This window comes from Engystomops pustulosus, chromosome 8 (assembly GCF_040894005.1).
Source record: "Engystomops pustulosus chromosome 8, aEngPut4.maternal, whole genome shotgun sequence".
Taxonomy (NCBI): domain Eukaryota; kingdom Metazoa; phylum Chordata; class Amphibia; order Anura; family Leptodactylidae; genus Engystomops; species Engystomops pustulosus.
This window is the reverse complement of record NC_092418.1, coordinates 50,717,722-50,743,524: the sequence shown is the minus strand read 5'-3', so window position 1 is coordinate 50,743,524 and position 25,803 is coordinate 50,717,722. Positions and strand designations below refer to the sequence as shown.

General features: G+C 43.2%; 1 protein-coding gene across 1 annotated transcript; it reads right to left on the bottom strand.

Annotated features, from left to right (window-relative positions):
- Positions 1-2,209: 2,209 nt before the first annotated feature.
- ACTB (actin beta) lies at positions 2,210-5,612 on the bottom strand. Its single transcript, XM_072120902.1, has 6 exons — positions 5,457-5,612; positions 4,745-4,873; positions 3,975-4,214; positions 3,190-3,628; positions 2,935-3,116; positions 2,210-2,780 (listed from the first exon to the last, which is right to left on the bottom strand). The coding sequence occupies exons 2-6, from the start codon at positions 4,865-4,867 to the stop codon at positions 2,637-2,639; spliced, it is 1,128 nt and encodes a 375-aa protein (XP_071977003.1). The 5' UTR covers positions 4,868-4,873; positions 5,457-5,612; the 3' UTR covers positions 2,210-2,636.
- Between the last annotated feature and the right edge of the window lie 20,191 nt (positions 5,613-25,803).

The following is a 25,803-nucleotide window of genomic DNA, read 5'->3' as shown; positions in this document are numbered from 1 at the left end:
TTCCCAGCCAGGCTAGTACACGCCCCAGTAGCCTCTGCAGTCCATTTACATATTACGAAAATAAAGTATTTAACAAGTTAGGTTAGCGGAAGGCACAAGGAATCTACCATCAGATCTACTTCTGATGGTAGATTCCTCATGGTAGGTTTCCTTTAAATGTACTCAGGAAAACAAACACATTCTCTAATTCACTGTTATAGATAAAAATACAACATTTCACAGATATAATCCAACCTGTTTCCATCAGTCTTAGTGTACAATTTCAGTTGCACCTGGTTTCCAACCCGGTATCTTGCTTTTCTGTGACGCTGTGTAGCCAAGCTTCTCTAGCCCCACCCCCCTGCATTCCAGGACAAGCTTCCAGCCAGCAAACAACACCACATCACATTGTGAGCTACAAGCAGATAAGTTTTATCCCAGGATGTGGAAGGAGGCACATCAGATCTAACAATGGTGTAGCAAGAGCTGAAGTGTCATTGTGTGTATTATGAATCATGGATCTTATCTCTGATCTGTTTCATCTCTTAATGTCAAATACTAGTGAGTGTTCAGAAGGTAAATAAGTGTATATAAACCTGTACCCTGAAACCACAGCTTACAGAACTAAAATGATGCCCCTATACCCTAGGCAGACGCGGTTTATTACCACTTATAAGCATCGTGCTGAAGTAGCACAATACATAGAGGATCAGAGGCAGCACTGCTGCCAGGTCTAAAGAGGTTCTGGTTCAAGGTGGGGGGGGGAGGGGATTACCACATGTAACTGGGAATCTTAGATTCCACAGTTACATGGGAAAAACTTCTCAAAAAGTCCTCATTGCATTTCCCCTAAAAAAAGAAAAGAAAAACCCCAGGCTACACTACCATAGTTCCCCCACCCGTTTGCCCTACACAGGAAATTAGAGTTGGGGTGGGGGGGGGAAGAAGGGGTGCCTAGTCCTTAGAGCCTTTTTTTCAGTCCATGTCATTAAAGGGTTAAATGCTTCCAAATCAGTAGTTTAAATGTTCTACCTAGCCCCCACTGCTTGAGCAAGAGGGGCAACATCAGGCTCTAACTCAGTGAGTTTTTTTTCTTGTGGGCTTGCAATTTACAGATCCTCATTCATTACAATGTGCTGATAACACATTGTAGTGAAAGGGTTAAAAACGACCCAGACTTCGAAAGACCAAAAGGCAGTCACGGTTATTGATTGGCGCTCCCCAATAAAGTCACAGGAAGTGCTGATCTACAGCAAGATTGCAGCACCCATGCGTCGCCATCTCTTTGAAGCCGCAGGCAGCTTTGCTGGTGGTGATGTCCGGGTTGGGGTGTTACCAGCAATTCTTTGCTGTGATATGAATCAAAGACTTTACCAGCTATGGAGAGGGCTCAGTCTGAGCCCTCTCTATGCACCTGCAGCCAACCCATGATGTGCAATTTCATCATGGGTTGTAAGAGGGTTAACTATACATCCCATTTTTGAGCTTTATTTTATTTATCCTGTACACATTTCTTTCCAAGAAAATTATATATTCCTCATCTCCAGCTGTAACACTTTAAAAGCCCAGTTCCCTGGGGGCCTATTGTTTACCATCCTACCAGGTGATCGAGTCCAGACACTGGAATAGATTAGGTTCCTACTCAGCTGAAGGGGGCATAGTACAAGACCCACAGAAAGCTGTGTTCTTATTCAAGCTATGATTGATATAATGCCCTCAGCTAATTGTCTATTGTAATGACTTGAGCTCCAGCAGCCAATGATATTCCACACAGCCCTGCTTAGACACCTCCTTGCAGCATGAGACCACTTTAGTGCAATGGTCCCTGCACTTGCTGGTCCCATGCTGCTTCATTGGCTCCCCTCACACTGGCCTGTGCTGCCACATTCACAAATAGTAGGGTCATGGCTCTACAGGGTTACCCGGGGTGTGGAATAGGCTTAGCTCCAGAAGCTCAGTGGCTATAACATGCCCTGAGTAGCCAAAGAAAATTAGCATACTAATACAACATAGTAAATCCAGGAGTAGATTCCCTGAGGCAAGTATGATCCAGTTAGTAGATTTCCTTTAAAATACTGAAAAAATGTTTGCTTAAACTAAGGCAATCCTCAACATCATGTGATGAACCCATGTGCAGGTATACAGTTACTATCCACTACCAATACCTATGTACCTTTTCACTGCAAGTGATTACCACAGGATGTGTACTAAAGAGCAAACAGTTACACAATTTACCTTTTTTCTTTTTATTAAGTTTCATTTTTTTTTCCAGGTGACCCCCTTACATCTTAACAAGATCACTGACAATGTAAACTTTTCAAATGTTATGAACATAACCCATTCATGAGCTTAAGGAGTTAAGAGTAATCAAGGCAGAACATAAGACATGTTTGGGTATATAGCTGCACATAAAAGCAACACAACCATTTTAAGAGCTCCAACTGAGCAGCATCCAGAATGATTTTTTTCAGAACAATGCATTACATGGGGGGTTTGAGAGTTTCAATTGCAGTCAGTCCTTAGATTTACTGAAAGTAGAAGTTTCCTGCTATTTTCATTCCAGTTATTTTTAAATCCTGAGCCAAGCATTAACATAAAGGAAAGCCATGCCAATGTGATCTTTCTGTGCAGGTACACTCATACAAGGGCCAGTTCATTTAGAAGCATTTACGATGGACTATGGAGGGACCAGACTCGTCATACTCCTGCTTGCTGATCCACATCTGTTGGAAAGTTGACAAAGAGGCCAAAATAGATCCTCCGATCCAGACAGAATACTTGCGTTCTGGTGGGGCGATAATCTGAAAGAAACAAAGAACCATTTAATTTCTTTTACTCAAATTAAACTCCAGTACTCCCATAGTTTGTTCCATGTCAGTGGTCAATCTTAATAGCTTCATTTTACAGACAATACACAAGCAGTTCTGTAATAAACCTAAAGATGGTAAACCATACCTTAATTTTCATGGTGCTTGGTGCTAGGGCAGTGATTTCCTTCTGCATTCTGTCTGCAATTCCTGGATACATTGTGGTACCTCCAGACAGTACAGTATTGGCATAGAGATCCTTACGAATATCCACATCACACTTCATAATGGAGTTGTATGTTGTTTCATGGATACCACAAGACTCCATACCTAGGTGAATCATCAAGAATTGAATATCACACCCAACAACTACCTACACCCCCCCACACATCAGTTTACTTACCAAGGAAGGAAGGCTGGAAGAGGGCTTCTGGACACCTGAACCTTTCATTACCAATTGTTATGACCTGTCCATCAGGCAGTTCATAGCTTTTTTCCAGGGAAGAAGAGGATGCAGCTGTAGCCATTTCTTGCTCAAAGTCTAGAGCCACATAACACAGCTTCTCTTTAATATCACGCACAATTTCCCTTTCTGCGGTGGTAGTAAAGCTATAACCTCTCTCAGTAAGAATCTTCATGAGGTAGTCTGTCAGGTCACGTCCAGCCAAGTCAAGACGTAGGATGGCATGAGGCAGTGCATAGCCTTCGTAGATTGGCACAGTGTGAGTGACACCATCACCAGAGTCCATCACAATACCAGTAGTACGCCCAGAGGCATACAAAGACAGCACAGCCTGAATGGCAACATACATTGCAGGGGTGTTGAAAGTCTCAAACATGATCTGTAAAGTAACCAAAGAAGAATTAGAAATCGTAGTAGCCTTTGCTTATTGCAAACCATGCAATGTGTGCAAGACTTAGTGTCAAAAGACTGCATTTAATTTCACAGCATGTGGGTTTTAAGAGGCAAACTGAACTCGTATGAAAATGCAAGTCATAGGAGTTAAAGTTCAAAACAGTAAGACTGCACACTGTTAGTTGCACAAGCAGAACACATTACAAGTTGAACCTTTATGTAATCCAAAGAGAAGACTTGGGACAAGAACCCTGTATGGATAGCAAATCAAATGATTACTATGCATTTTATTGCAAAATCTTTATCACATACAAGTATTTAAATCAGGATACCTGAGTCATTTTTTCTCTATTTGCCTTGGGGTTTAGTGGCGCTTCAGTTAACAGAACAGGGTGCTCTTCAGGGGCAACTCTCAATTCATTGTAGAAAGTGTGATGCCAAATCTTCTCCATGTCATCCCAGTTTGTGACAATGCCATGTTCAATTGGGTACTTCAGGGTCAAGATACCCCTCTTGCTCTGAGCTTCATCTCCCACATAGCTGTCCTTTTGTCCCATTCCAACCATGACACCCTGAAAACAGAGACCTCATGAAGCATTTTCTTAACCAAATGTACGCATTTTTGCAAGCTTGTCCATAAAACAAGCTTTTAAATTGATACTGTACAACATGCCAGAAGGAAACATGAAAACTGAAGTTTAATACAAATTTTGTCTTCTGCAGACCACAGATTGATTTAACAAAAAACTTGGTCACATAACTGGTATAGTTGGCACTAGTTAAAAAAAGGCAACTCCCCCAACTCAAACACAAAGTAGCAGCAAAATCTAATAAATACGTATCCCAAGGGCAATATGCAAACAAATAATGCTTGAAATTCAAGGCATTTTACCAGTCTATGTAGGACAATCCACATATGGCTCCGCAGGCCATATTGTGATAGCATTAAGAAAATAAGTTATTCCTTTGTTTATGGCATATGAATAGGTGGGACTTTTGGCCAGAAAATATGCCATGCAAATAACAACCCTCTGAAAATTAAGGGAAATATTTTGGCAACAGCATTTATGAAGTTTGTCAGCATTTGTTTCACTGTACCTACCTGATGTCTGGGGCGACCAACAATGGAAGGAAAGACAGCACGGGGAGCATCATCTCCAGCAAAGCCAGCTTTGCACATTCCAGAGCCATTGTCAATAACAAGTGCAGCAATATCGTCTTCCATGGTGATCTAAGTAGTAAGAAAAGGCATGCTATTAATGAACACTTCCTGTCATGGAGCTTCTTCAAGCAGCCTGCAGGGGGCGCATGGGTTTGTACAGCTTCATGACAAAACAAAGGGAAGTCCTGCTAGGCTGCAAAAATCACCATTTAAGGCAACAGAAAAGATTAGCAGCAGTGGGAGGGAACACGGCATATCAATTAACCACGGAGAGGGCATTGTGATCCAAACCGCTCCCACATCGAGTGGAAAGACTCCTTCACTTACACTACCCGGCTGCCATGTGGTCTATAAGACCGTTATACTCGGCGAAAGGACTGAATGGCACAGCAGTATTACCGTAGTCGACATATTACTATTCCTGTATCATACAGGGAAACGCATAAACCTCCATAAGGCGGTCACGTATAGTGAAGGGCACCAACTACGCAACAGACTATTTACGGACGATGTCCGGGTCCGTGCTCTAGTCAGCCGGTAACCACATAAGAAAACACAGCTAGTACAGAACGCCACTAAGCAGGCGGAAAAAAAAGGATATTACCCTCATCTATTTATACATTCCAAAAGCCTTTCATATAACAGTCCTTACCTTGAGGTGGTGAGCGTCTGCCTTGTCAATTCCTCAATGAATGCGAGCGGTCACTGAACAAAAATGGGCTCGGCACCGGTTTTATACTGAGCGCGCCCAACAGGCCAGACCATATAAGGAAAGTTCCAGGACCCGGCTTGCTGATTGGCTCTGCGTATTGCAGGCGGCGGAGGGATATCTAAGAAAAAAAAAACCTTTGACCGACACAGTGATGTAAGAGATTGCCTGAAGAAAGAAGTAACGGAGCGCAGAATAGATAATGTATGATGTGTGCAGAATTTCCACCCTTTGTGCCCCACCCAGGCATACAACGCTTTAGAAAATTTTCTTTCAAATTAAATATTATTTCAGCCCCATATTGTTTCTGTTCCCATAAAGGGTGTTCAAAAGTAGTTCTGATTCTAATTGAAGAACTTTTGAGAAACGTATCGCATTTACCGAATAGTATTAACGGTAACTGCGCAGATGCCAAAAACACGTCCTAGTGACTAAACATGACCTGAGTGACAATTGTGATGGAATTTATATCGTAAGTCATTTGCACTGTAGTCCGGAGCACAGGCTGCTCATAGCTGTAATGTCTGGATAGTCATCTGTAGGATGTGCATGTGAATATCACGGGAGGAGGCCATCTTGCAATCAGCTGTGATAGTGAAGGCTGAAGGAACTTTAGGTACAAGCAGATTTTCACCACAAATGTGAATTGATAACATCCAATCACATCAGTGTTAAAAGTACATGCTGCCACCCTTCCAAACCTTTACAGTAGACATTTCTGCAATTCGACTGAAGATGTCGCTAGGCAACAATGATGCAAGTATCACCCTGATGAAATTATCCATCAGCATCTCACAACTGGTGTTTACTAAGGTGCTGTCGCAGGTTTTCTAGGGATCTTTGCAAGTTCTTTTCAGTGCAAACTGTTTGCACATGTATATGAGAAGTGTCCGCACCACATATGTGCTGCACGCTACCCTTTAGTGGCACAGCTGTACTATTCTTCACACAACACAAATTTCTGCACTGAAACTGGCATTTCGGTGCTCAGTCGGACTGAGCGACACCTTTATCAAGCAAAGTCTGACAAAAATCTCTCACACACCCAATGTTAAAGCTGCACCAAAAAAATGTTGGTACACTGTCGGAGCAGTGCAAAGTGCGCCAGATTCATGCAGAACCTCCACTAGAAATCCTAAATCTGGCGTCCTCTGCACACTACACAGGCAAACTGGATACAGGGCAAGTTGAGCTTATTTTAGTAAATGTGGGCCAATAACTTTTCAACCAATGATTTAGGGTGGATTCACATTGATGTGTGAATTGCGTGTGCTTTATGCATCTGTTGCATTTTGTCTCCACATCCACAAAAAAACCCTGAAGGTTTGTTATTGGTTTCAAAACATATTGGGGCAGATCTATCAAGCTGTCTGAAAGTCAGAATATTTCTAGTTTCCCAATGGCGACCAATCACAGCTCCCCTTTAAAATATTCATGTGCACTGGTAAAATGAAAGCTGAGCTGTGAATGGTTGCCATGGGCAACTAGAAAAATTCGGACTTTCAGACAGCTTAATAAATCTGCCTCAAGATCTTCATTCCTAGCCTCATCAGTGAAAAAAAAAAACTTACCTGTCATCAGTTTTTTTTTTGGTCACCCAAGCATTTCTATTGCCTTCTGTGATCCCCATAAGGGAAAAACATTGGGCATGTTTCAAAATTGAAACTCTGATTCTTGAAAACATCCATAGAAAACACATCCATGGCTCAGTGAGGCATCTGTGAAATTCACTGAACCACGGACATGAAAAACAACGCCAGTGTGAAAGGCCACACAACTGTGCTTGGTCTGTAAAAAATGGACTGTGTGCTGGCAGTGCCACACTGTAAACACTTTAAAGGGAACCAGTCAGGGAGATGTCCATATGGATGATTTTTAAGAATTTGTGAGTAAATAAAATAAACTTAATACTCACCTTGTTCCATCGGTACCTTCGCGTTTCGGCAAGTGAAGACGGAGCATTGCACCCTGGCTTCACTGGGCAAGCGCTGTAATTATGGCACATGCGCAGTGAAGCCAGGGTACTGTCAGGCCTCACTTCCCTCATCACAAGATGAGGTGTGGGATCTCTTGATGTGAGTCCGATGTGCCTCATCACACATCTAGGTAAGTGTTTAAGTGTTTTTTTTTTTTTCATTTAAAAACTTCTAAAAGGTTGATTTGGGACCCTGAACCACAAGTCCTTTAGGACCTGTAGTCGGTTTAGGGTCCTAAATCAACCTGATGGGACCTCTTTAACTATTGTTCTGCTAGCAGGTATGCCTTGTATCATAAATAACTATGATGCATGGAGTCTAGTTTGTGACACTATGGTCGGTCTGAAATTCAACGAGTGCATGAGAATAGAGGAGGAGGCTGCTGGAGGACAGGAGGAGGCTGCTGGTGGGCAGGAGGAGGCTGCTGGAGGACAAGAGGAGGCTGCTGGAGGACAGGAGGAGGCTGTGGGACAGGAGGAGGCTGCTGGGGAACAGGAGGAGGCTGCTGGGGAACGGGAGGAGGCTGGAAGACAGGTGGAGGCTGGGAACAGGAGGAGGAGGCTGAGGACAGGAGGATGCTTCAGTAGTTGGGGGACAGAAGGAGGCTGGAGGACAGGAGGATGCTGGAGGGGGAGGTCGGAGGACAGAAGGAGGAGGCTGCAGGAGGACAGGACGAGGAGGCTGCATGAGGACAGAAGGAGGAGGCTGCTGGAGGAGGAGGAGGCTGCAGGACAGGAGGAGACTGCTGGGAGACAGGTGAAGGCTGGAGTACAGGAGGAGGAGGCTGCATGACAGGTGGAGGCTGGAATGCAGGTGGAGGCTGGGGACAGGAGGAGGAGGCGGGAAGGCAGCTGGAGGCTGGGGACAGGAGGAGGATGCTGAGGGACAGGTGACGTCTGGAGGACAGGAGGAGGATGCTGGAGGGGGAGGTCGGATGACAGGAGGATTCTGGAAGGGACTGGAGGACAGGTGGAGGATGCCAAAGGAGGAGGCTGGAGGACAGGAGCTACATGAGGGGGGTGGAGGACAGGAGCTACAAAAGGAGGCTGAAGGACAGGAAACCACATTATGAGGAGGATAGAGAACAGGCACCAGGGCCGATTTTAGCCTTTTTGCTGCCTGAGGCGAAATTTGAAAATGCTGCCCCCCGCACGCGTACGCCCGCACGTGCGTTTGGGCCGAGGACCTCCCCCGTGCGCTAGTGTCGCGCTATGAAGTACGGCTAGCGGTACGTGTGACCGCAGCCTCAGAAGGACATTTGAATGTACTGTGAGTGGAATCCCATTAGGGGGTTAGTTTGGTTCCAGACAAAAAGATTTCCAAAATCAGGCCAGAACTAATACTGTTTCTGAACGTTGTTCATGAGACCCGCAAGACTGTGACTTTAAACTTTGAGACTGAGTTTGGAACAGTGGAACATGAACTTATTAAATCTGATTATATTGTGCTAGGCCGAGAATTCAAGTTCTGTGGGGTAATTCTAGGGAAAAATTATATTTGATGTTTATCCGCAGGAGACAAATTCCCCAGAAAATGCTGTGATCTCTCCAAACGAACATGCATCTATAGAGCCTTTATCTGATGATAAAAATGTGTGTTATGAAATGCTGTGTGATTATAATGTCGCCCAGTATTCCGCTGGTGTACACCTGCAACCTCACAGTGCATACCTCCCAACATTTGTAAGCCACACCCCCAATCACTCCCTGGCCATGCCCCAAATTTTAGCCATATTATAATAATAAAAATCATCTCAATAAAAAAAAAAATATTATCCTCTATGGGATTTGAACCCAGAACCTGCAGTGTCCAAGTACAATAATATCACAGTGCCCCAACCAACTGAGCTATAACCTCTGATTATTTAGGTGTAGAATTTTGGTAACTAAGAACTATGACTACTGTTACACTGTGACACAGATTTAATGCTTTGGTATATAGGAAGGGATCTTCTCAGAGATTATTGTAATTATTGAGATTATTATTATTATTATAGAGATGATTATTATTATTTTTACTATTATTAATAATCATCTCCATAATAATAAAATGTATAATAATAAGTCTCAATAATTACAATAATAACCTCTGAGAAGATCCCTCTTTATATATCAGTACATTAGTCTGTGTCAGTGTAACAGTGGCAGATAACACTTCTTAGTTACCAGAAATCCTCTGACAAGTATCACTGGGCTTATAGCGCAGTTGGTTAAGGCTCCTGTCTACAGTGCAGAGGGTCCCAGGTTCGAATCTCAGCCTGGGAAAAACTTTATTTAATTTAATTAAATAAATAGCTTGTCTCTGGGGAAGCCCTGGAGACCATATATGGACAGATGCTGATCTGAAGCTGATGACGTGGTCCCTGCTCTCTCTGCTAACCCAACACTTCTCTGAAAAGGATTCCCTGCCCGATGTCTGCTCTGGGGAAGCCTAGGAGATGCAGTGACCATATATGGATAGAGATCTGAACCTGATGACGTGGTCCCTGCTCTCTCCGCTAACCCAACACTTCTCTCAAAAGGATTCTTTGCCCGATGTCTGTAGAAGCCATTCTGTACTATCAGTTCTGGCTTTCAAAGTATTTACTATGCGGACACAGCGCCGGGACAAAGCGGGACCTGGGGGGAAAATCCGTGATAATCTCATAGCTGCCCGTGACGTGGGGCAGAGGTAAGAAAAACGGGACTTTCCCGGCAAAATCGGGACGGTTTGGAACTATGTCACAGTGCAGTCTGTAGACTTGGTGGTAGGTGCTCTAGAGGTGGCAGAGACAGAAAATGACCCAGAGGTTGTGGCTACTGATAGTGAAAATTCACTGTGTGAGGAAAATGTGCAATCACATGTCAATGTTGTTGCCAATGGTAACACAGAAAATGTTATGACAATGCCAGTATTAAGCAACAATAATGTGTTTGCTAATATCAACCAATGATAAGATGGGCATTTCTGTGGGGGAAGAAAATGCATTGCTAAATGTGTTCTCATATGTGACCACACAAGACAGAGAGGTACATAATAGTGGGGGGATTTGTACTGACAATTTAACCCTCCACTCAAATAACACGCGTGCAGGTGATGGAGGTGACTGGTTGTGCTGTGGACTCAGGCTTGACTGAACTGAGTAAATCAAGCGGCAGAGATCTGTTGTTGCATTCAGAGAAGCGCCATGGTGTGAATGAGGGAAGAGTCAGTGAGGTGGGTGTACTTGTAGTGGCTATGGCATCTGTCAGTGCTGAAATGCCCAGTACTGTACCAGATAAGTATGGAATAACTTCCCTAGAAGTCACCATTGTTACTGATATAATGGAGTATGACACAGGCAGGCGCGATTGTGTTGACAAGATCTCACCCCTAGAATTGCCCCCTGCAGGCTGTTATAATGAAAGAGGAAGTGACTCCTATGTAACGCTTGATCATGTGAAAGGGATGAAGGGAGCCATGGATTTGGATTTCAGCCCTGGTTCTGTGAATTATGCTGCAGAGCAGGATTAGGGTCCTGACGGCTTTGTAGAAAGGACTTCTACCTTGAGTGAGATGCACAAACTGCGTATGCCTGAGAATTGTAATGGGGAAGTGTTCTTTGCTGACCTGATGGAACATTCAAGTGATAAAACAAAGGCAGATTCTTTGGACTCCCGTGTAGAGGAAAATGTAGCAAATGAAAGTGGTTACATTCCTGTGAATCTGGTGTCTACTATGACTTCTCTTGATTTTCAGATGTCTATAAATGCTGGTAGTTGTAAGGATTACAGTACAGAGGATAGTGGTGATGTGTGTATGTGCAACACCCTCGCCAGTGCAAGGCAGAGCTGTGTTTGCAAATACGTCCCACCATGTAGCTTGCAGCCTGTGTAGGGTCTGATTAGCCTCACAGCATGTCACTACATAACACAGATGAACTCTGCAGTGGTAGATCCTGCCTGGTAAGGCAGGAGTTAATTGCTTTATGTGATGTCATATGTGTCAGCCAATCACAGGTGTTATACTTTGTCTCTGTGAGCTGAGCTGTGAGCTGAGATGTAATTGGAGGAGTAGCCACCACCTGACCAGGGGAGTAACAAGATCCCTGGAAACTTCCAGAAGAAGTTAGTCCTCTCTCAGAAGAGAGTGCAGTGTGAGGAGAGAGTTCACTCTCTCAGATTAGAGACTCAGAGGAGTCAGTGCAGCTAGCACATCAGACCAGAGCAAGTGAGCCAAGCTCCCTGCCTGAGTGTAGTGAGTTAGTGAGTGAGGAAAGGGGTATCATCTTACCTTTAAAGGTGATACCTGAAGCTCTACAGGACAAGCTGAAGCTTCCTATCAGGACACAGCTGCCTCCCAGCCTGCCCTCTACATCCAGGCTGGTGAACTATCTCCTGAGGCTCCCTCCAAAAGCATCTCAGCACTCCATCTACCTGTTAAAGGAAACCTACCACTTAGTATGGCAGGGGTAAGCTGTAAGTACCGAGCACCAGCTCAGGGTGAGCTGGTGCCGGTACTTACTTTCGTTAGTGTTAAAACCGCGGTATCGCGGTTTTAACACTTTTTAAACTTTAGGGCAGAAGGGGCTTCGGCGCTGCACGCGACCGTGCGCAACACCTCCGCTATTTCCTATGGAGGCGCGCGCACGATCGTGCGCACGCAGCGCCGAAGTGTCTTCTGCCCTAAAGTTTAAAAAGTGTTAAAACCGCGATACCGCGGTTTTAACACTAACGAAAGTAAGTACCGGCACCAGCTCACCCTGAGCTGGTGCTCGGTACTTACAGCTTACCCCTGCCATACTAAGTGGTAGGTTTCCTTTAAAGGCACGTTGCTGCAGTTCCTGCCGGTTCAAATAAAGAACTGTAAGTTGTTTTCTTCAACTTCTGTCTCCGTCTGGTCCCTGCTAATACGGCTGCCTTCATCACCGGCACCCTGTCCATCACCCAGAGACTCACACTCGGGACATTAAGGGGTTGCCCCAGGGAGATCCGCCATAGCAGCCTCTCCCTCATCATTTCTTGCCAACACCACCCTGCTGGAGACCTGCCAGGCTGTAGAACAGCCCTCCGGTTCCCCCCGTACCAAGCACCGTGACAATAGCGTGCTTAGGCCGCAACCGCCAGCCACTCAGGTACTGCGGGCCCCGGCTGACTCCAGGCCCCGAGAAAAGGCTAGGCCCCGGTTGGGGATGTTGCATATATCTGTCATGGACACTGGCTGTTCTCATACACAACTGATGAGTGATGATCACCGCATGCTGTTTGAAACAAATACTTCAGAAGATGTTAGGCGGATTGTATTGTCCTCCGGCCATGAATCTAAGACACATGAGTAACATATGGAGTGTGTGCATGGATCCTGTGTGTTTAATGTGGCACCAACTGCACAGTCCATATTGCAAGTCGATATGTCCAAAGTTGCTTTTGGAAGCTTGAAGTGTAGTGTGACTGATTTTAAAAACTGTTTGCCCATAAAATATAAGTGTGTGCAAGAGAACTGCTTTATCCAGGTAACATTATACATGGATGACATCCCACGCAAGAAACCTTATTACAAGGGGGTGAGCATGTTACATAGGACGGAGCGGTGGCTGAGTGAGTAGCACTTCTGCCTCGCAGTGCTGGGGTCCTGGGTTTGAATCCCACCCAGGGCAACATCTGCAAAGAGTTTGTATGTTCTCTCTCCGTGTTTTAGGCGGGTTTCCTGCCACACTCCAATACATACTGTTAGGTTGTTTAGATTGTGAGCCCCATGGGGACAGGGACCAATTTGACATGCTTTGTGCAGCGCTGGGTAATCTGTGTGCGCTTTATAAATAAAGAATTATTATTATTATTACAAAAGAAAGATGCCCATTTAAAATTTGAAAAATTTGACCCTGGGGGTTGTAGTCAAGTGATCCTACCTACGGTTGTGATCAAAGGGGGGGGGGGGGGGGATATGTGACAAGGTCACTATTGAATTGGATAGAAAATCGGTATTTGTGTATTACAGCGACCAGAAAGTGAATTGGGTCACACTGGAAGCTGTTTTCCATGCGTTTGTCTGTTGGAAGACCTGGTACAGGACCCTAATTGCTGGAGTGGAGACAGAAGTGTGATCACTGCTCCAGACCAAAGCTAATGGGTCTAACAATGCACCAGGTGCGCACTCCCTTAAAGAGGGGGGTGGAGCAGTCAGGGGGCTCTTTACCTTGAGACACTATATCAGATCTTCCACTCACCTGTCCCCGTTCCTTTTCCGGCGACTGTGAGCCCGGGTCCCTGACGCGGCCGGCTGTGGTCCCAGGTGTCGGCTTATGTCATGCGCGGTGGTCCAGTGTGTCCACTACTCCTGGAACCTGACGGTAACATCAGGCCATGGATCCCGCCAAGGTTCCACTATCCAAATGGGCTGATCTTACCACCGTTGTGGCCTAGCAGTCCCAGCAGATTGCCACGTAAGCCAAACAGCTCAGACAAGTCACCGCTGTGTTGCAGCAATTGATGGCTACTCCGGTCTGCCTGTCTGCCGCTGAACCTAGGCTGAGACTCTCCATGCCATCAAAGTATGATGGGGACCCCAAGTTGTGCAGGAGCTTCATCACCCAGTGCTCCCTTCCGGCTCTGCAGTAAACTTTGTGGATGCCTCTCTGGTCTCCCGACATCTCCTCTCTGTGATCTGCCTCCAGAAGCCTATGGTCCTCTCCTGTCAGTGGATAAATTCTCTCTGATCACGTCCGGTACCGCACTGAGCCTTTGTTCCTGCAGATCAGGGCATTACATGAAGAGAGGCTCTCATTCTATGTGCTACCTTGGTTCTGTTGGGCCTTCCAGGTTGCAGCTCCACGCACCTGTGCTTAATTGGAAGACAGGGGATATTGTTCGTTGGGGATCTGATTGCCAGTCTCGCTGCATGGTCGTTCCTCATCCAGTACCTGTCATGCTCTATTCCAGGGGTCCCCAAACTTTTTACACAGGGGGCCGTTCACTGTCCCTCTAATTGTTGGAGGGCCGGATAAATAGCGGTACATGTGACCGCATCCGTAATACACTGGGCCCTTCTTCAATTGTTTAATATACTATACCCTCTTGTGAACTATTTTATATATTGGCCCGATGAATTAATTAATTGGGTCAATTAATTATTAAATATACTAGGACCCCTCTCCATTAATTATTTCCTATGCTGTCCCCCCCCCCATTAATTACCAGACTGTCCCCCACCATGAATTATTTCCTATGCTCCCCAACACCGTTGGTTATTTTATATGCGTCCCTCCCCCCCCCCCCCCCCCACCATTAGTTGTTTTATATGCTGCTTGTTTCATATATGAGGGTCCCCCGGCCGGCACAATGTTGTTACTGCTGTTTAAAAAAAAAAAAAAAAAAATCCTATACTCCCCTCCTGGCTCCCACGTCTTTCTTCTTGCGGCTGTCGGACAGGAAAAGGTGCACGACCGCGTGATGACGTCTTTCAAGGAGCGATGTGCGCTGGGGTTATTTCCGGCCACATCGCTCCACCTGCAATTATAGTGCTCGAGCGGCCGCAAGTCTCCTCCTCGCAGACAGGTGTACCCACTCTCTGTGCCAGAAACCGCAGAAATGTTGGACTACATCAAAGAGAACCCGCAGAGAGGTTCATACATAAATACTCTTCTCCAGATGGGGCAGGCTTCTCCTTTGTGACCAAAAAGGATGGGTCAGTTTGTCCATGTATCGACTACCGCGGGCTTAACAAGGTCACGAGGCACCGCTATCCTTTGCCATTGATCACTGAGCTGTTTGACCTTCTAAGTGGAGCCAAGGTCTTCTTTAAACTGGAATTCCATGGACTTTGTAACGCACCAGCTGTCAGGAATTTGTCAACAACCTCTTCAGGTACTTGCTAAATACCTGTGTCATGGTTTATCTTGATGATATCCTGGTGTTCTCGGCGGACCTTTAATCCTATTGGTCCCACGTAGTATATAAGGCTGAAAAAAGACGCAAGTCCAACCTTTAAGGATTAAAGGGGTTCTCCGGTCACTATATGTACAGCCACACACCCCCAGCAGGGAACAAAGAGCTGACTGCACATGTCAGACCAGAGAGCAGATACAGTTTCCATAGAAACGACCTGTATACTATAAGTTTAGCAGAAGCTGGCAGTGCACAGGAATGACTTTGATTGCTTGAAAAGGGGGCAGAAGATTTAATGACACTGAATTAGTAGAGTGATAAGTGTGGGGAGATGAGGTATAGTGAGGTCAATCTTTGTCACCGGAAAAACCCTTTAAATAAATGTTTTTTTCCCCATAACCTTGATATTTTTTTCTCTCCAAAAAGTCATCCAGGCCTCTCTTGAACATGAACAGAGTCCGCCATAACAACCTCATGCGGCAGAGAGTTCTATAGTCTCATTGCTCTTACAGTAAAGAACCTTTGTCTATGTTAATAGTAGAACCACCTCTCCTCCAATCATAGAGGATGCCCCCTTGTCCTGGTCACAGGCCTGGGTATAAAAAGATCTTTGGAGAGATCCTTGTACTCCCATTCAAGTATTTGTACATTGTAATTAGGTCTCCCCTCAGTTGTCTTTTGTAATCTGTCATTGTATTCTAGTCCCCCCATTCCCCAAATAATCTTGGTTGCTCTCCTCTGCATCCAATGCAGTTCTACTATGTCCTTTTTATTAACTGGTGCCCAAAACTGTACAAAATATTCCATCTGTGGTCTGGTCATTGATTTTTATAAAGGCATAAGTATGTCTTTATCATGAGAATCTATTCCTCTCTTGACACTTCCCATAATTTTATTTGCTTTAGCAAAAATTAAGTTTACCATCCACCAATACTCCCAAGTCCTTTTCAGCTCCAGTTTTACTAAGTAATTGACCGTTTAGAACATAATTATACTTTTTGTTTCCATGGCCCAAGTGCATAACTTTACATTTATCTACATTAAACCTCATCAACCATTTCTCTGTCCACTCCTCAAGCTTCCACAAATCCCTCTGTAATGCTAAACTATCGACCTCAGTATTTATTACTTTACACAGCTTGGTATCATCTGCAAATATTGAAACTTGATAGTGTAAACCCACTACAAGGTCATTAATAAAAATATTAAAAAGTGGCCCCAATACTGACCCCTGTGGCACTCCACTGGTAACATCAACCCAATCTGAGAATGTGCCATTAATGAAGACCCTCTGTTTTCTATCACTAAGCCAATTACTTACCCAAATACACAGATTTTCCCAGCAATCTCATTTTATGTACCAACCTTTTATGAGGCACTGTGTCAAATGCCTCTGGATCTTGGGGACGCTGTGGATGTTGTATATCTAGACTTTTCAGTCTGCCTTCTACAAGGAAGTAAGTTCCAATCAGGACCGATCTCTCATAAACCCAAGCTGATACTGGGTTATAAGGTTATGTACAGTGAGAAACTCCAGGATAGAATCTTTAACACACCTCAAATATTTTCCCCACCACAGAAGTTAGACTCACACGTTTGTAGTTTCCAGGATCGCTTTTTGATCCTTTTTTGTATATTGGTACCACATTTTCTATGCACCAGTCCTGTGGAACATAACCAATCCACGGGGAATGTTCAAATATTAAAAATAACGGCCTGTTTATCACGGTACATAGTTCATGTTCAGGTGTATTTCATCTGGCCCTGGTGATTTATCTTAGTAGTTGTGAGGCGGCGCTCTACCTATTCCTGGGTTTAAAGGAAACCTAACAGTTAGAATGGCAGGGGTAAGCAGTAAGTACCGAGCACCAGCTCAGGGTGAGCTGGTGCTGGTGCTTAGTTTTGTTAGTGTTAATAACCACTGTATTGCGGTTTTAACACTGTTTAAACTTTAGAGCAGAAGAGGCTTCGGTGCTGCGTGCGCACGATCGTGCACGCGCCTACATAGGAAATGCCAGAGACGTTGCGCGCACACGGACGCGCGCAGCGCCGAAGCCTCTTCTGCTGTAAAGTTTAAACAGTGTTAAAACCGCAATACAGCGGTTATTAACACTAACAAAACTAAGCTCTGTACTTACTGCTTACCTCTGACATTCTAACTGGTAGGTTTCCTTTACCGTTCCAAAGAGAATTTACATCAATCTTCATCATGTCTTCCACCAGGGGATTATACTGGGTAAACACAGGCAAGAAGGCGACATTCAGTAGATTGGCCCTTTCCTCATTTTTCTTCCACCATGACCCCCATGTTACTCCTCAAAGGGCCCACACTCTTCATTTTTTTTTTTTTTTTTTTTTTTTAGTTTCTTATCATTTCTATATACTTGAAAAATAATTTGATTATTTTTACTCTCCCTGCCAATATTTCTCGGTCTCTATTTTTGCGGCTTTTATTTGCTTTTTACAGGATTTATTTTTTTCTAATAATCCTGTAATGCCTCACAGCTACCTTCGCGCTTTATCATCTTAAACACCTTATGTTTCCCGCTTATTGCTCTCCTTACAAGACTAATTAGCCACATTGGCTTTTTCTTGTTCCTCTTATGCTTTTTCCCATATGGTATGTGTTTCTCACAGGCCTTCTTTAGAATATTTGTGAAAAAGTCCCATTTTTTTTGGGGGGGGGGGGTTGTCTTTGAGAACATTGTCCCAGTTTATGCCTATAAGGTCTTCCCTTAGTTCCCATCCTGAAGTTTAGAGTGTTCGTTGCCCCTCCACTAATGCTCTTAGTAAAGCATAATAGAAAATCAATGATATTATGATCACTATCACCCTGGTTCCACCCAACCTGTAATTTTGATACCCTGTCTGGTCTGTTGGTAAGGATAAGGTTCAGAAGTCCCCTCCCCCCCCCTCTTGTTGGCTTCAGGACTAGCTGCGACAGGTAATTGTCTTTTGTTGTCTGCGCCCCCCCCCCCAAGTCAATATCCGGGTAATTTTAATTTCCCCATGATAAGTACTTCACAATGCTTTGAAGCTGCATCAATTTGACTTATCAGCATCCACTTCTACAGCAGGCTGGAGACATAGGTGGTCATTTACTAAGGGCCCGATTCGCGTTTTCCCGACGCGATACCCGAATATTTTCGGGATTTTGGTGCACGCGATCGGATTGTGGTGCATCGGCGCCGGCATACACGTGACGGAAATCGGGGGGCGTGGCCGTAAAAAAAAAAAAAACGGATTTGGAAAACCGCCACATTAAAAAAAAAAAAAGTGTCGCTCGGCACACGCTTACCTTCACCCACGATAGGACGCTGAACTTCAGTGCGTTCCGGTGCTCTTCAGCGCAGCAGCAACACCTGGTGGACGTCGGAGGAACTGCCTTAGTGAATTCAGGCCGGACCTGGATCGCGAATGGGTCTGGAGCTCTAAAGATGCATTTGCAACATCCCCCAAGCCTAGCCTTTTCTTTGTGGACTGTGGGCATTCTGGGCCTGGAATACCGTAATGGCTGGCTAGTGCGGCCTTGAGCATGCTGTGGTCACGCTGCTTGGTATGGGCACTGGAGGGCTGACCTACAGCCTGGCAGGTCTCCAGCAGGCGAAGTATGCAAGAAATATCGAGGGAGAGGCTGATGTATTGGTTTCTCCCTGGGGCAACCCCTGAGGTGTCTGTGGATGGGGAAAACCATGGTGGTAAGCAACCATATCCAGTTATCAGTTGGAGGCAACATTGTGCAGATCAACTTACAGTTCTTTATTAAACATCAAGCAACTGTCAAACATGATGAAACAGCAGATTGTTGGATACTGGAGTGGTCATGGAGAGTTGGTCCACAGGAAAGGTGCACACAGCCTGATAGTAGATGGAGGCTGGGCTGGTTTAGGTGGAATGGAGTCCAAGTGGTGGAAGCTGAAGTTCTGGGCTTAAGTCTCCGGACGTGCCCTGTGTGCCAGGCAGTAGACCTAAGGCACTAGAGGTTCCTGGGATGAATGGCTGTGGCAGCACTGAAGGCATGCTGTGCACTCTCTCTTGACTCTGCAGTCTGCCTGAACAGACTGATTAGACTGAACCATGTCCTCTCACCGAGCAGGGGTTTTTATACATACCCCCCCGGATCAGGTGGTAAAACCTCTCCAATCAAACTCCAGCTTTCATAACAGACCGATCATTGGATAATTGCATACACCAGTTAACTGTTGCCTTGCCAGGCAGTATCTACAGCTGCAATTACACAATATCCCAGTTCTAGAAACTTCCTAGAGGGTTCATGACTCCCCCTAACAGCTTCTGACCTGGAGAGGGCGCTATTCGCAACTACCAGCCTGCCTATGCATTGGCAGGGTTGTTGCACATTGCATTTAAGAACTGGCCCTAAACATGCTTCCTTATCTCATCCTGAGGGACTTCAGGCTTTTCTGACAGCATTTGACCTCCCAGTAATTTAACCTCCAGAGTTCCCTGAGGCTGCAACGCCAGAGAGCCTTAACACCAAGATCCGGAGAACTGCAGTCAAGTAAGAGAAGTGGAGGCAGGGCCGGATTAAGGTTGGTGGGGGCCCCTGGGCGCAAAATCTGGTGGAGGCCCCCACTGATTGTAGCGTGCATACACGTCCTCCTGCTCACTTTCCACTATCCCAGCAGTAACACAGCTACATATGAAAAAGAAACTGTTTCCAGCTGGACATCAGACGTCAGTTTTAGGATAAAATGTAACAAAATTTATTTGAAATCCATTAAAAAAGACACAATAATATATGACACAGCATAAGGAGTAAAAAATAGCATCAAAGCTTACGCGTTTCGGTAATTAAACCTTATTCATAGCTTCTGCACAACTTTCTGCAGTCTGGCTATTTAACCCTGGCCTTTTTTCAATCCCATGAATCTCTGGGTAAGGTTTTTAACCCTTTCTATGATTTTTCTATAAGAAATAAACATACATAAGGGAAACTTTACATGTTTAAAAACAAAGAAATACAGGTGATGATTACCACCTTAGTACCTACAAGAAACGTGCCACATTTCATTATTTATTTTTCAGAGAAGCAAAAGATGTATTACGTCGGAGACGTTTCCGAATTTTTTTTAAAAAAAGTTTTTTTTTGTATTTGTTATATATATGGGTGTATATTTTATAGGTTAACATTTTTAGCAAAAATGAATCAGATCTTGATTCTTATTTAATCCAAAAGGAACCCTAGTTTTCAAAGAAAAGATCCAATACGTTTCTCGATTTAAAAGGATCCGCCTGAGATCTCCACCTCGCTTAGGTTTTATTACTTTTTCAATGCCCCTACATCTAAGAACACTGCAGTCTCCAGCGTGATGTTCCCTAACATGTCTAGATACTGCAGAGATGTTAACCGCACTGTCTGCATTGACATCAGAAAGGTGTCGGCGGATTCGAGTTTTAAGATTATTAGTGGTACAACCAATATAATCTAGTCCACACGAGATGCATTGTATCTGGTAAATTACATATGATGTATTACAATTTATGAATTGTTTTATTTCTTGTTGTGCATCGTTAGAGGATGAGGAAAAAGATTTACTTTGGATCGCATACAAACAGCACTTACATCGGTCTGCTCCACATTTGAAGAAACCTTTAGTGCTGAGCCATGTAGTGTGGCCTGAATTTGATTGATATAAACTTGGTGACAATAAATTACTGAGATTCGGAGCCTTCTTGGCTACACATTTTATATTATTGTGCACAATTTCGGACAGTGTATGGTCAGTATACAGAATGGGTAAGTTTTTATATATAATTTTTTCAATCTCTTTATACTGAACACTGTAGGTTGTAGTAAACACTACTGGTTGTTTTTTATATTTTGATTTTTTATTTTTATTCATGTTAATCAGATCTGAGCGAGGGATATTATGAACTATATGAGAAGCCCTTTTTAGCATCCACTCCGGGTATTTTCTATTTTTTAGCTTATCCCAAACTTTTTTCTCCTCTGTTTCATACAGGGAGGATGTGGAACAATTCCTTTTAGTGCGGATAAGTTCTCCTGTTGGGATATTTTTTATGACATGGTTGGGGTGACAAGAGCTAGCTAAAAGGATGGTGTTAGATGTAGTTGGTTTGACATACGGGGAGACCTGAACTTCAGTTTTGAGGATGAGGAAAAAGATTTGCTTTGGATCGCATACAAACAGCACTTACATCGGTCTGCTCCACATTTGAAGAAACCTTTAGTGCTGAGCCATGTAGTGTGGCCTGAATTTGATTGATATAAACTTGGTGACAATACATTACTGAGATTCGGAGAACTCTACCTGTTCACTGAGGCCAATCCTTTTCTCTCCCATATCAGGTGGTACGGCCGTTATATTGACGACCAGCTCCTGATATGGGAGGGGACTGTATTGGATGCAGAAAATTTTGTTAAATATCTGAATTCTAATTCCATGAATCTAAAATTTACATCTAATTTACAGGTTAAAACTATCAATTTTTTAGATATCAGTTTAACTGGGACCAAAACTGAAGTTCAGGTCTCCCCGTATGTCAAACCAACTACATCTAACACCATCCTTTTAGCTAGCTCTTGTCACCCCAACCATGTCATAAAAAATATCCCAACAGGAGAACTTATCCGCACTAAAAGGAATTGTTCCACATCCTCCCTGTATGAAACAGAGGAGAAAAAAGTTTGGGATAAGCAAAAAAATAGAAAATACCCGGAGTGGATGCTAAAAAGGGCTTCTCATATAGTTCATAATATCCCTCGCTCAGATCTGATTAACATGAATAAAAATAAAAAATCAAAATATAAAAAACAACCAGTAGTGTTTACTACAACCTACAGTGTTCAGTATAAAGAGATTGAAAAAATTATATATAAAAACTTACCCATTCTGTATACTGACCATACACTGTCCGAAATTGTGCACAATAATATAAAATGTGTAGCCAAGAAGGCTCCGAATCTCAGTAATTTATTGTCACCAAGTTTATATCAATCAAATTCAGGCCACACTACATGGCTCAGCACTAAAGGTTTCTTCAAATGTGGAGCAGACCGATGTAAGTGCTGTTTGTATGCGATCCAAAGTAAATCTTTTTCCTCATCCTCTAACGATGCACAACAAGAAATAAAACAATTCATAAATTGTAATACATCATATGTAATTTACCAGATACAATGCATCTCGTGTGGACTAGATTATATTGGTTGTACCACTAATAATCTTAAAACTCGAATCCGCCGACACCTTTCTGATGTCAATGCAGACAGTGCGGTTAACATCTCCGCAGTATCTAGACATGTTAGGGAACATCACGCTGGAGACTGCAGTGTTCTTAGATGTAGGGGCATTGAAAAAGTAATAAAACCTAAGCGAGGTGGAGATCTCAGGCGGATCCTTTTAAATCGAGAAACGTATTGGATCTTTTCTTTGAAAACTAGGGTTCCTTTTGGATTAAATAAGAAACAAGATCTGATTCATTTTTGCTAAAAATGTTAACCTATAAAATATACACCCATATATATAACAAATACAAAAAAACCCTTTTTTTAAAAAAAATTCGGAAACGTCTCCGACGTAATACATCTTTTGCTTCTCTGAAAAATAAATAATGAAATGTGGCACTTTTCTTGTAGGTACTAAGGTGGTAATCATCACCTGTATTTCTTTGTTTTTAAACATGTAAAGTTTCCCTTATGTATGTTTATTTCTTATAGAAAAATCATAGAAAGGGTTAAAAACCTTACCCAGAGATTCATGGGATTGAAAAAAGGCCAGGGTTAAATAGCCAGACTGCAGAAAGTTGTGCAGAAGCTATGAATAAGGTTTAATTACCGAAACGCGTAAGCTTTGATGCTGTTTTTTACTCCTTATGCTGTGTCATATATTATTGTGTCTTTTTTAATGGATTTCAAATAAATTTTGTTACATTTTATCCTAAAACTGACGTCTGATGTCCAGCTGGAAACAGTTTCTTTTTCATGTTAAACGCTGCTCGCACCTGTGACCGGGGTTGTCCGTGCTGGAGTGTCCAGAGTCAAGACAAAGAGGAATGTCTAAACGGAGAGGGTGAGCTGATTTCACAAAAGCTTTTTGTGATTGTTTTTTGTGCGTAACACAGCTACATACAGCCGCCTCACCGCCAGTAACACAGCTACATACAACTGCCTCACCGCCAGTAACATAGCTACATACAGCCGCCTCACCGCCAGTAAAATAGCTACATACAGCCGCCTCACCCCCAATAACACAGCTACATACAGCCGCCTCATCCCCAGTAACACAGCTACACACAGCCGCCTCATCCCCAGTAACACATCTTTATATCTACCTTCACCCCTACCAGATATGCAGTTCCATGTAACATACACCTCAGCCCGCACAGCCACACACACACATTCACTGTATAGAGCATATACATACATACCATATACACAGCATATACAAAAACACACACATATATATATATATATTTAAAGGAAACCTACCATTTAGAATGGTAGGGGTAAGCAGTAAGTACCGAGCACCAGCTCAGGGTGAGCTGGTGCCGGTACTTACTTTCGTTAGTGTTATTAACCGCTGTATCGCGGTTTTAATACTGTTTAAACTTTAGAGCAGAAGAGGCTGCGGCGCTGCGCGCGACCGTGCTGGTGCTCGGTACTTACAGCTTACCCCTACCATTCTAACTGGTAGGTTTCCTTTAAAGGTGCACACATATATGCTGATATAAATGTATGCGCATATATACACAGCATATACACATATACACAGTATATACATATATACACATATACACAGTATATACATATACACACATATACACAGTATATACATATATACACAGTATATACATATATACACATATACACAGTATATACATATATACACAGTATATACACATATACACAGTATATACATATATACACATATACACAGTATATACATATATACACATATACACAGTATATACATATATACACATATACACAGTATATACATATATACACAGTATATACACATATACACAGTATATACACATATACACAGTATATACATATATACACATATACACGTATACACATATACACAGTATATACATATATACACAGTATCTACACAGTAGATGCATATATACACATATATACACAGTATCTACACAGTATATACATATTAAGGGCTAATTTACACGGACGTCTGGGAGGACGTGCATGCGGCTGCATATATGTCCCCATAGAGGGCAATGGCTGGCCGGCAGCGGTACGGTGCCGAACCTCGCCGTACACCGCAATGCTCTATCTTTTTGCAAGTGTGCGGCCGTGCGCCGCTGTTTTCTATGGAGGAAGGAGGGGCCACCTCCTCCTCCTCTACAGCACACTGTATACATACACAGTATATACACAGTAGATGCGCATCTACACACACAGTATATACACAGTAGATGCGCATCTACACACACAGTATATACACAGTAGATGCGCATCTACACACACAGTATATACACAGTAGATGCGCATATACACACACAGTATATACACAGTAGATGCGCATATACACACACAGTATATACACAGTAGATGCGCATCTACACACACAGTATATACACAGTAGATGCGCATCTACACACACAGTATATACACAGTAGATGCGCATCTACACACAGTATATACACAGTAGATGCGCATATACACACACAGTATATACATAGTAGATGTGCATATACATACACAGTAGATGCGCATATACACACACAGTATATACACAGTAGATGCGCATATACACACACAGTATATACACAGTAGATGCGCATATACACACACAGTATATACACAGTAGATGCGCATATACACACAGTATATACACAGTAGATGCGCATATACACACAGTATATACACTGTAGTTGTGCATATACACACACAGTATATATGCTGTAGATGCGCATATATACAGTATATACACTGTATATACATATATACACATATTCACAGTATATACATATATACACATATTCACAGTATATACACATATACACAGTATATACATATATACACATATACACAGTATATACATATATACACATATACACAGTATATACATATATACACATATACACAGTATATACATATATACACATATACACAGTATATACATATATACACAGAATATTCATATATACACATATTCACAGTATATACATATATACACATATACACATATTCACAGTATATACATATATTCACAGTATATACATATATACACATATTCACAGTATATACATAAATACACAGTATGTACATATATATACTGTATATACATATATATACTGTATATACACATATATACACAACTAAATACATATTTACACACAATAAACTTACATTTCCGGGTGACCGGCCGTGGCGTCAAGCGGGTGTTTGAGCGGATGGGGGGTCTTGAGGGTGCTTGTTCGGCCCGCTAGGGGGGCGACGGTTGGACTGTTGCTTGTACGGCC

Excerpts from the sequence above, each read along its gene's own strand:
- ACTB (XM_072120902.1), bottom strand. The coding sequence starts at position 4,867 with ATGGAAGACGATATTGCTGCACTTGTTATTGACAATGGCTCTGGAATG. Across the intron at positions 3,117-3,189 it reads CTTCCAGCCTTCCTTCCTTG|GTATGGAGTCTTGTGGTATC; the intron begins GTAAGTAAACTG and ends TGATTCACCTAG. Across the intron at positions 2,781-2,934 it reads CAAGCACCATGAAAATTAAG|ATTATCGCCCCACCAGAACG; the intron begins GTATGGTTTACC and ends TGTTTCTTTCAG.